This window comes from Candoia aspera, chromosome 3, assembly GCF_035149785.1.
Source record: "Candoia aspera isolate rCanAsp1 chromosome 3, rCanAsp1.hap2, whole genome shotgun sequence".
NCBI lineage: Eukaryota > Metazoa > Chordata > Lepidosauria > Squamata > Boidae > Candoia > Candoia aspera.
This window is the reverse complement of record NC_086155.1, coordinates 67,694,198-67,707,150: the sequence shown is the minus strand read 5'-3', so window position 1 is coordinate 67,707,150 and position 12,953 is coordinate 67,694,198. Positions and strand designations below refer to the sequence as shown.

General features: G+C 35.0%; 1 protein-coding gene across 4 annotated transcripts in view; it reads right to left on the bottom strand.

Annotated features, from left to right (window-relative positions):
• Positions 1–12,953, bottom strand: part of FGGY (FGGY carbohydrate kinase domain containing) — a 206,512-nt gene that overhangs the window by 165,307 nt on the left and 28,252 nt on the right. For all 4 annotated transcript variants that reach the window (XR_010067580.1, XR_010067581.1, XM_063298028.1 and 1 more), the window contains exon 4: positions 11,724–11,875. Coding sequence is in view for 2 of the 4 variants with exons in the window: in XM_063298028.1 (XP_063154098.1) it covers positions 11,724–11,875 (152 nt within the window). In the remaining 2 variants the exon portion in view is untranslated. The remainder of the gene's footprint in view (positions 1–11,723; positions 11,876–12,953) is intronic.

Here is a 12,953-nt window from a genome sequence, read left to right as displayed (position 1 = left end):
TTAGAAGGACCCTACTGTGCTTGCAAATCACAGAGAACTTCCAGCCATCGGGGTTTTTATCATATTTATTTTATTGTATATTATAGTGTTTTACAGTTTTATATTTTTCTTATTTATGTTTTATTGTAAACCGCCCAGAGTCCCTTTTGGGAGATGGGTGGTGATAAATTTGATTAATAATAATAATAAAACAAATAATAAAATGTTGGAAGGGACTTTCAAGATTATCTAGCCCAGCTCTCTCTCCAGTATAGTGATCTACTACTACAGTAATTCCCAACAGATGGCCATTAAGCTCTTGTTTAAACATCTTGGCAGATTCCAGTACCTCCTGGGGCAGTCTGTTCCATTGCTGGAGGTCTTTAAACAGAGGTTGAATGGCCACCTTTTTTAATTTGGAGATACAAAAAGCATACATGGTCAAAAAGAATCTAATGCCATAACTAGAAAGGAATCAAGAATAAACATTTCATCCAGGAAAAAAAAACTGCAAATCAAACATCTTGCCCAAGCACAGAGTGTTAGAGACCAATAGAGACTTAAAGGACATTGTCATAATAGCCTAACTGCAATATAGCATTTCCAGATTTAGTCAGCTGGTCCATCTCTGAACGTACTCTTTAGGGCTCTATAGCATTTCTAACATTTTAGCTAGCCAATTCATCTCATAGCATGTTTTCAGTTATAATTGCCCTATGACCAATGTACATTTCCTATATACCTTTTTATATTCCCACTTTTTAAAATATAATATATTGGTAGTATGTATGATGTGCTGCCATATGATAAATAAATAAATAAATAACTTCCTCTCAGTCTTTCCTATTTCAGTTTTTAGGGTAAAATAGAAAACTGGTGAATCCTGATGCTGCCTTGAACATCTAGAAAAGAGTTAAAATAAAAATATAACAAATAGATGAGCAAACATGAGCATAAGTGAATAACCCATTTACCCTCTCTCAGACACATCTAAGGTTCTTCAAGTATAGATTAAGTGGTGGTTTTTCTATTGCATAAGGTATTTTCTCAATATTTTAAATGATTTAAATTTAAATACTATTACCGTTATTTTACATGTTTTCTTAAATTGTTCTGGTTGTGGCTGAATGTAAAGGAAGTAATCTAAAATATATGAATAAATATCTAAAGGCTAAAAATTATTTTAAGATCTTGGATTTCACTAGCAAATTAAATCACTTGCTGAATATAATACAGAATATAAATATTGCATTTGCCTTTTTTTCTGTTTTCTAGGTTGTCCTGCCAACAATGCATGTAAGTTTTCCTATATTTTCTCTTATAAAACTTCCAAGAATCGTAACAGAATTGGAAGGAGGTTTCTATTTCTCTGAAAACATTTGGGACAGTCACTTTCAGGAATATGAATTATTTTTTTCAGTCATGGGGTCTTACTTTTCTTAATGATTTTGATTTTAGCATCCAAATGCAAAACCCTTTTCTTATTTAGAAATAAATCTAATATATTTTTTAAAAACAATGAAACTAACCATTCTCCTGCTCTTTTGAGTATTCAAGAAATGTGATAGGTTTTAGACAACTGGAAATTTAAGTCTGTTCCTCCCACTGCCACAAAGTTCACATTTAATTCTTTATAATTATTCATATTCTGCCTCTACTCCAGATTTGAGGGGGCTCACAACTTCATCAAAACAATTAAATACAATAAACCTGCAAAGCAGTCACTATGTAAAACATGGTACTATCATACCATCATGAAAACGTAAGTCAGCATCAACCAGCAGTAAAACCAACATTAAAAACTAGATTCCTATGGACAGCTACACTCCAAATTACTTAACACTTTATACCCTAAAGACTCTGTGACGAAGAATTATTTTAGCAGCCTTTCTGAATCTCAATAGGAAGGGAACCATAATAACTCCAGGGGAAGCAAGCTACTCCAGAATGAGGGGGCAAGCAGCTGAGAAACCTATCTTAAGAACTGCAGCGAGACTACTATATGCACAAAGATGGAAGAATACAGAAATAGCCATAATTTATTTTTATTTTATTTCATTATTTAATTTTTATCCCGCCTTTATTATTTTTATAAATATGGAGGAATGGACCACGAAGATGGCAGAGCTTGCAGAAATGGCTGAACGGACTTGTTTGATTAAGGAGGGAACAACAATTACTTTTATAAAAGACTGGACTTTTTGCTGAAAATGGACAAAAATGAATTGGTGATTTCAGGATTTACTGATTAAAAAGGGTTGTTTATGGGAGGAAGGGAAGCATAACATATAATTTGGGAGGGTGGAGATGGCACCTATCATGTTTGTAACTGCTGCAAAGAAGATCGAAAGTCGCTTCTTTAGATACCTTTTTCTTTTTCTTTTCTTTTATTCTTTCATATCTCTTTTTCTACTTTTCTTTTTATGTTTGTGTAGTTTTTTAATCTGCTGTAAAATCTTCTTTTAATAAAAATTATATATATAAAAAAGAGAAACCTATCTTGAGGTCCCTGTTCTACTAACATCCCAGGGGAAGGGTATTGGCAGCTTGTCCTCTTGACCAGCCCATACTGGATGAGCAGATTCTATTCAAAGCAGACAGCATATGTATGTGGGCATGCACATACTCATTAGAGCCCGTTAAGACATAACAACTCTGAACTCATATTACATCAATCCAAGTAGTGACAATCCAAGTCATTTCCCTTACCTAAGCATTGACCATGGCATTCCTCACACCTTATCCTTCTATTTTCCCCATACCACCTTGCAATCCAAACATTTGGGAAAATAATCCTGGATCTCTTGTTTACTTATTTATTTATGTATTCAATTTCTATGGCCGCCCATCTCAAAGTATGCTTAATTTGAAGCAACTTCAAGCAACTATACCTCCATGTGACTTCATTCAGATTGTAGTGGCTGCTTTTCAAAGAACCTTCTGTTATTTCCCACCCCCAAAAAACCTGATTCATCAGCACGGGAATAGGATCAGAACAACTAAGTGATGATTCCTTAATTGGCACCAGTCGGCATACAGAATTACAGCTGAGGAAAGATTTGATTGTTGTATAATTCAGCTCTCAAGAAGGAAGAAGGATCAACACAAATCAAACCACACTCTTAGCAGAGAATGTGGGTGAAAGTGGGAGTTGGGGAGAGTAATTGGAAGTGGGCAAAACAACATTATACTAAAAATATCTGCAAGAGAAGGTCTGCAAAATAGAGAGAGATTGGAAAGAAGGAAAAAAATAAAATCAATCTTTTTATTTAGTACATATAAAAATAATTTTTAAACAATTATCAACAAACTTCCCGAGCACAAATAAAAACTCAATCCACTAAAAGTCAGGGAGAAAAAAATCTGAAAGGCTTCAAACATTGGTTTATCATGCCTGGCTGTTCAGGTATGTTGTGATAATTTCAGATGCATCACAAGGAAGGAAAAATCACACACATTGACCAGTTAAAGGCCAGCCCAAACCATTTAGTTCCCTGAAACAGAGCAGCATATAGCGCTCTTCTCTCAAATCCAAAATTAGTAACTATTTTGGCATTTGAAGCAAAAAACATAACCCTCACGAACACTTCTTCCCTTCTCTGATAAAAATACAATAATAATCATAATAAATTAAATAACAATTTACAGCCCCTTTCATAGTACTTAAGATAAGCTGCCTGAGGCAGCTGCTTCTCCCTATGTAATGATAATTGCAATTTCACTTGCAATTCTTCTCTTCTGTCTGAAGAATGTTTTGATAGAAGGAAATCATAGTGTCTACGTTTTGCTGATCATTATAGGCCAAGGTTGAAAAAGGGAAATGAGGGCATTAAAAACAAGCCACACATAAAGAAAGAAGATAGCATAATATGCCAGGCATTTCAAAGAAGATGAAGAAGAAGGAATGTGAGATGAAAAGGGATTATTGCATGTAATTGCCATTTGGTTATTAATTGCCAAGGTATTATACTCTGACCTTTTACCCTGTGATAAAAGCATGGGAAGGAAGATCTTTTTCCTTTCATGTAATAAATGAAGTGTGAATGAAGCTTTTAAAATCAATTTAGGAACATATCTAATCTAATTAGTAACTCAGTCTCTCTGAACAATCCAGAAATATCCAAGTCCCAGACTGAAGGTGCCTAATCATTCTCCAGCAAGCTACAGGGTAAATGGCATCACCGTTATAAAAAGAAAATATAACAAATATCTTTTGATATAATGCAATTCAACAGCCAAGGATTAAACATAATAATGAGCAATAAATCAAACTCAGATTCAAGTAGTTAAGAGGTGACATGCAGAGAGAAACAGATACAAAACATTTACCAACGACATCGCTCAGGATACTCTTCAACATGATTTTTCTAACAGAAAGCCTACTGAACACTTCTCCTTTTGCCATAAAGGTAAGAGCAGAAGCCCTGATTTCCTATGGCCACTGATCCAGATTCTAAGAAAGGTAGGAAAAATAGACAATCAAAGCTCCCAGACTTTAATTTACTATGCTCCCAGAAACTGGAGAGGACAAGATTGCCTAATTCTCTTTGTGAGGAAACAGAGCCTGGTCATCCAATGAGTTACATGAATGACTGAGTGATTTGAAGTTGTTTGCATTATCTTATTTTTTTTATATTTATTTAAGGTATATAGACTCAGCTCCTTGGGTGGTTAATGGCTAATGAAAACCAGATAATTCCTGCCTTCAATCTAAAATTATATGCCACTGAAGGAAGAAGGGGTGGGAAAGAAGCAAAAACCTTAAGCTATTCTTAAAGCTGTTCATATGGGGGGGGGGGGAATGTCTACATTATCTAAGCAATGTATCAAGAATGGAGATAGGAGGGATTCCTTCCCATTGATTTCATTGTTTAAAGTTATTCTTGAGTATGTTTAAATCTGCTTGGAGATCTGTATGATTATTGGTGTAATAGAAGTAGTAAACTAGGGTGTTATCAACCTTTTGGCATTGAAATGCAGGAAGATGTGTTGTCTCTTCATGTGTTGTCTTGAGTGTCTTGGATTTCATTGGATTGGGAAGGGGAGGTTAGAACCCCCAGTGGGGAATTAGTTGTTAAGAGTTGGATAGCATACAAGTTTAATAAAATATTATTATTATTATTATTATTATTATTATTAAGAAAGTGCTGGGACTCAATGTCAGGGAGTTTCCTGTCATAACAGTTTCCTGAACTCAGGACTAGCCACTATGGGAAAAACTGTACTATCTTTATATACTCCATGTATGTTGATGAAAGGAGTTTCATCAACATATATAAAGGGAACAAGTTAAAGAACGCAGACCTACACTATTTTACATATTTGGCCACATATTAGCACAGAAACAAAATCACCACTTTTGAAGCATCTGCTGGAAATATTCTTGTGTTGGTATTTGTTTCGTGTAATAGAAAAGTTATTTTACCTTCAGTTTAGTCAAAGGTTTGTACATTACACATATAACACAATGACTTGACTTTCATAACATACTCTGAGCGCAATTCAAGCCATCTGAAGAGCTAACGAAGATGAATAGTCAAACTGTGTGCAGTGTTATATTGAAGACCTTCTCTTCATTTCAAGCAAACCTAAAGGGCAGGAGTATTTGAGGTAGGGTATGCCGGTTCTCAACTTTTCTGCTTCCAGTGTTTTCTTCTGAAACACCCACAGGTAATTTTGACCAGCTAGTGTTCTAGATTTGTGTTTACCTTGCAAATAAGAGTTTGGAACCCATAGGGGGAAAATGTCCAGAAATAAAAAAGGCTTTGTAGAAGGAAAGATGAAGATGAGAAAAGGGTAAGGCCTGTGTTTTTTTTCTTCTCCAGAGTAGTGTCAAAGGACACTCTGAAGTGGAGAAATGGAAAACTGCCCATTTAGTTCATTGCACTTCAAACACATTGTGAATACAGATGTTCCCAAAAGCCACTTGCTGCAAAAAACTTTCAGGAACATCAACAATGTGATTTAAAGAGGTTTTCTTTCTGAAGAACATAGACAAAACCCACAGTATATAAAATAAAAAGATACAAATAAAAATGAAAGGAAAATACAGAAAAAAGAGGATCCAAGGGCAGAATAGTATAAGCTACATTCAGTAAGCCAAAAATCAAACAAAAATCTAACGCAAGATAAAACACATTACAAAAGCAAGAAGCAGAATACTATGCACAGCCATCAGATTCTCTAGTGGAAAACAAGACTCAGGCAAAGCAAAAAACAATGCCATTTCACATTTTCCTTGATCTGGCTCCTTAATGAAACAAGCGCATAAAGTAAGTGGTAACTTGTATTCGGTATAGCCTGTTATTGCCTAATGCTTCAGTGACAAACTCACACATTTGCCATCTTCACTTCAGTCTAAACTAGGAAAAGGCCACAAGTGGTCCATGGCCTGATTTCATTCAACCATTAGCCATAATCCTTTTGCACAACAAGATTTCAGACATCTGGTCAAACCTATGGATCTCTTCTCTGAAGCCTGCTCAGTGGGACACAGAGAGAAAGAGAATCAGAGAGAAAGGAGAGAGTGTCAGAAAGAAGAGAAGTAAAAAGTGGGGGTATGTTTCTCTACTTACTTATTTTTGGCTCTGGCTTCACTTACTTAACTTCTCTTCGTGGAAAAAAGACAAAAAATATATTATTGTCTAGACCTGGTTGAAACTGGGCAGGGGTTGCAGTAGTAATTAAATTGGTTCATTCCAAACTTATTCCATCCAAACTTAGAAAATTTATTGTACTGTTAGATATTTTTGCTAAACTGTGCACACTGAGTATAATATGGCCAACATTTATAACAAATAACAGTTTTAACTTAATAGCCTTGTGTGATTAAAAAGAATGTAAGAGCCCACTGCAAAATTCATGTACAATACTTTCAAAAAAACTACGTACAGAGAGATACAATTTATTTATTTAATACATATTAAGTAAATACTAAGTAAAGAAATCCCCAGGAATTTACAGAACCCTGAGTTTGGCTTTCTACCAGCAATAAAGGAAACCAAATCCCTGCTATCTGATTTTTTTTTTGTAAATTTGAAGCATGGTAGGCATTTTCAAAATTAAGTCATACCTAATCTAGTCTGTGACTCAGCAACTGTTGGCACTATTCCCTTTCTTCTGCTATGGTGCTATGTGACCATACACCTTCCCTGGTAACAAAGGATGATTTAAGCTGATTTTCCTCAGCAACCCAGGGTCAAGAGATACTGAGCCAGCCATGGCAAATGGTCCTTTTATAACAACTTATGTGAATCGATACAGATGATTTGAAAAAAAAAATCATAGCACAGCATATAAATCTACTCTAAAACAACTACAAACAAACAACGTGTGCAATGTTTCGAAAGTATGCTGGCATATCAAGCCATCCAGATGGCTATCAGACACTTCCAGAAAAAAATATTAAATCAAAAAAGCTACCAAGACTCATGCAGTTCCCTAAAAATAACCAATATATTATGGCACAGTTTTTCCACAATTAAAGGCCACTTCAGTTGATGCAACTGTTAATTCTCACGTGGCAGAGTGCATGTATCTCCAGACTGGGCATGGGCTTTGGTCACATTGGTGACATACTAGCCAAAATGTGTCCAAAGTGACCAGTATTGTATTACCATTCACAAGGGATGCTAGAGGTAGCATAAGTAAAGCTTGCCTGTATCTTTATCTCACTAAAAAGTGAACGTTCTGATTAACTTAAGCAATAATGGGCAGTGGCAGTTAATATCCATGGGCCCATCTGGTGACAACCACAGCATATGGAAAATTGCAACTTGGATTTAAGAGGAATACTAACTGAAAAAGAGCATGAAGAAACAAACGTATTAAGAGAAATAAAAATAGATATGTGCCTATGAAACTAAAAAGAAGTGGAAGGAAGTTGCAGAGCTAAATGAAGGTGGTCTGTCTTTATGAAGTAGTCTGATACACACAAGGAAATGAAGGTATCAGTTTAATTAAGAATGAAGGAGCTAAAATGTATGCCAGAAGGCATGAATTGGGTATAGTGGGTATGTATAAAAGAAGCAGGATTCAATAGGTTGATGATACTTGCCCACTGACCTTCAGTCAATGTTGTCACAGATATATTGAAGAATAGAACTGAAATGAATAGTATAATTCATTGAAGAAATAAGACACAAATGCTGTGAGAATACTGAAAAATGTTACAGTTGTAACATGTAAATTTTTAGACACCTTCTGAATGAATTGTCATCTTTTTCATATCAAAGCTGGTGCCTACTAGGAGATTAGAATGGTGTAACTTCCCCATGATTGGACAGGACACCTGAAAAAGAAATTAAGCTTAAACAAGGAAGACTCCCACAGTCCTTTTTTGACATGATAGACAATTTGGCATTAGTAGATTCCTGGAGACACAAAAATGGATTGGCAAGGGAATATACCTTTTACTCAGAAAGACATAAATCCTTTTCAAGAATTGACATGATATGGATTTCAAATAATTTAGCCAATAAAATGTGTAAGGTTGATATTTTACCAAAGACTTTCTCTAATCATAATCCAGTAAGTTTGAAAATAAAAAGGGCATCTGTGGCTTTTAGATGGAGATTGAATGAAGCTATTTTATAAAGAGAAAACATTTTGGTTGATTGCAAGAGGAGTTTAAAAGATTTTTTTGTCATCAAGGGACTGAACTAAAAACTGTTTGGGACACCAGTAAGGCAGTTATGAAAGGTCACTTTATTTACCATAATTGTAATTTAAAAAAGAAATCTCAACAAAAAATGCAAACTATCCTGGATCAAATTAAAGTAAAAGAAATTGAGTTACAGAAAAACCCAGAGGATACTGATATTTTACATCAACTTAAATTATTACACCAACAATTATCTATGTTGACTGTGAGGAAACAAATTATATTTTTCTCCATCAGAAATAACAAATTCTATTATTCGCTTCATTGGTAGGCAGGACTTCCCATTAACTAATCTATATCCATAACATCAAACTTGGCAAGCCACAGACTTCTTGTATTTTTGTATAATTAAATTTGAATAATAAAATAAAAAATAAATAACATTTTCACACTCATTTATTTTCTATGGGCTATATTTGTCTCCTTGGGGCTACTAGCCTAAACAGTTTTGTTGGTGAATTTCATTTGTTTACATTTCTAATTACCATTAAACAGCAAGTATGGAAACCCAAACCTTTTTCTAAAACTCTTATAATTCAAACACCATTGAGTGTGGAGCAATTTAAGTGAATATTCATATATCATAACAGAATCCTTAAGCAATGCTAATTAACCCCTATCAACATGAACCTTTCACTCTCACCTTCTGTTGGTTAACTTCACTGACCTTCACCAGCTCAACCTAATCCCACTCTATGGTAAGAATCAGGAAAAGGAACTTCAGCTATTAGAAACTGGCAGGGGGTAATTTACAATGGCCTTCATTAAAAGACCGAAAGCATCTCTAAGACCAAATGTAGAAGCCAGACAGGTGGGACCTATAAAAAATTCAAATGGTACACACTTTTTTTCTTTTCATCTGACAGTTGATATTAAAAAGCTATATATCAACCTGTACCACAAAAAAATTAAACTAACAAAAGGCACTAGACTGTGACTGTGTTTACAGAATGCCTTCTGTCTGTTGAAGGGCTGTTTCATACAGGTAAAACCAGTCAACCTAAGTAGAGATTTTAGGGATTTAGTGAAGGATGGGAGCACCTCACCACTTCAAATAGTAAGACGACAGCAAGGACTGTCTACCATTTGTAATTATTATTTGGTGCTTTGAGTACATTGGGAAAAACAGGATATCATTTCAAAAACTACATTGCATTATCAATACAAGTAATTATATAATTGTATTATGAATAAATTCTTATTTGAATCGATGAATATGCTTGGAAAACAACATAAATATGATTTGAAGAAATCCTTCTAGCCTCAGGGAATGATCTTTATTTAAACTCCAACTGAACAGATGTCTAGCCTACTCTTAACACAGAAACATGGATATTTGAAAACATATTGACAGTTTGGGAATACTAAAAGTTCTCTGTATTTTAAAAAGCAACTTATTTTCTGGACAGGCACTATTTTGAAAACAATTATCTGCACTCTGAGATTGCAAGTCTCTTAAATACAGTTTATGTACAGTATATTACAAAATTCTATGGCTTTTTCAATCTAGTGCACTGTCTAGAGATCCTGTATGTAGCATTCCCATTTTCCCTTGCATCTCTCAATTGGAAGTGTACATCTTTAAAACTGAACATTCTATCTTACCTCTTAAAATAAGATATTGACAATGAGATCAAAAGTGCCTCTTAGCATGTTCCTGGCCATCAGCTATTAGAAACAAATCCCACAGTTGTTATGTGAAGAAACATTTTTGTCTGTCCTGAACTTATTAATCCAATCAATTTTCAGTAGAGTATCTCAATTCCATATGCTTCAATAATATCCAAATGGCCCTTCCATTCAATTTCCCCCCATACTTCATACACATTCTTAATGTGCCAATTTATTTCTTCCATGCAAAAAGTGTTATACTCTTGTGTGCAATTGATAAAGAAACTTGCTCAATTCCCATTCCAACCTCAAATATTTTTCAAACTTAAATGTTCTCCTTTAGATGGAATGACTGCTAAAGTGCTGGTTCCCTTATGAATGCCTGCAGCTTTGTCAAATGGGTCAATCTAATTAAAGCAGTGTGGAGCTGTTGCAATGCAAGCTCTGCCCCTTTGGTACATGCATTGTGACATCACATGCACATCCAAAAGGGGCGGAGCTTGCAGCATCATGGTGCAATGATCCTTTCATCATTTTGATAAAAGCAGCAGGAACCTGCAGACACCCATTAATATTGTTACTAAATCCTTAAATCCTGGACATGTGTTGTTCAGTGCCAGCTAGCTCCCATCACCAGAATATGCAGAACAATGTACTAAATGTTGTGTTTTGCCATCTGGCAGTAAGGAATAACTACAAAATCCTTATACATCCAAGCCACAGCAAACAAGAGATAGAATCATTGGGAAAAGAGAAAAAACTACATTTCTTTATATCACTTCTACTATTTACTTCTTAGAAGACCAAACAACCAATAGAATCAATTAAAAATCCTAATTACAGTATGAACTCTGAAGTTCAGCATACACATAGCTGGATGACAAGTTAGTCCTATCACTCTCCAATGTAAAATATTACAGAAGTTGGTTAAAATTAATTAACACTTTTATATTTAGCTATATTTTTTTTCTGTGGTTAGCAAATAGTTCAGGCTTGATCTCATTCTTCTAAAGGCAAATATACAACATGCCAGGTCCTCCAACTGAGAAAATATTAAATATTTTTAATTCAATTTTTAAAAATGACCATGTTAGGAATGTAACTAACAGCCAACATAAAAAGCAGGAATCTTTAGAAAGTTATTCAATTTTCCATTTTAACTTCGCTGTTACTGATAGTTTCCAGTACTTCTATATTTCATCATCTCTGAATATTTACAGCAGCCTTCCCTAACATGCTTCCACCAGTTCCACTTGATCGAACTCCCACTGTCCCCAGCCAACTTAATCATGGTAAATAGAAGGCTAAGAAGAGGAGCAGGTTAGATAGGATGATAGGCTAAGCTGGCTGGGGATATTGGAAAGCATAGCTTAACAAGGAGCAGATTGACAAAGGTTGAGATACAAGTTAGAAGATTAAAACTTTCTTGGCAAAAAAAAAAGCAGTCTATTGCATTCTTGAACTCACTCACTTCTTTCATCCATAGCAATTTAGGTGGCTGCATCTCAACTGACATCACACCACCAACAAAGCACAACACATTATGCTGCATCTCATTGATGTGTGCTACTTGATTTGCTGCACGATGGTCCATCCACATGATGATGTTTCTTCTGTGTTCTCCTTATAAAACAAAACCAAATCAGTCATTGTTACCACTTAAATATTTTGTGCACATATTCTTCCATCATAGGATCCAACAGTCTTCGATCCAGATACTACCCATAGCAAAGAGAGGTTTTTTCATTAGAAACAGGCTCCATACCTATAATTACAATATGTTTAAACAGATCACAAAAATAGTCACACACGATTGTAACTGGGCACAGTACAATTAAGAAAGTTCAATATTGACAGGAGATCCACCCCTTTTTCTGATTACACAAAAGAAGTTACAGTTTCTGCTTCCTTTTGACTGCATTAGCAACTATAAAAGCTATAGTTAAACAGAAAATAGATGTATAACAGCACCTAGACCAAGGTAATATGTTCCTGTACTTGTTGCCATTAGTTTGGTCTTCCTTATATTTAGTCTTCGTTCCATTTTTTTCACTGTGTTCCTTGACACTTATTATTACAACTTGAAGATCATTTGTATTTTCAGCTAGTGTCATCAGCGTAGGGCAGGTTATTGATGTTTCTTCTCCAGTTTTAAAACTATGCTCATCTTCCATTCCAACTTCCCCCCATATATTTGGAGTATAGGTTGAATAAATAAAGGGAGAATCTCAATCCTTTGTCAGTCTGGAGCTGGTCTGTTTTGCCATGTTCCATTCGGACTGCGGCTTCCTGACCTATGTATAGGTTTTGCACTGGGACAATGAGATGTTCTGGAATTCCCATTTTCCTGAGCACATTCCATTACTTGACTTGACACAATCAAAGACCTTTCTTTAATCAAGGAAGGACATATTGATTTATTTTAAGTATTCTTTGGCTTTTCCAATTATCCAGCGTGCCTCAGCAATAAATGTCTCTTGTTTCTCATGCTTTTCAAATGACAGATTAAACATTGGGCATCTCCCTTTCCATTTCTAATCTGCACTAGATGATCCTAAACATTATTTTACTAGCATGTCAAATGAAGGATATTTGGGGATAGTTTCCACACTCTGTTAAGTTTCCTTTCTTGGGTATTGTATGTAAACTGATTTTTTTCAATCTGTTGCTTACTGTGTCATTCTCAAGATTTGCTGGTATT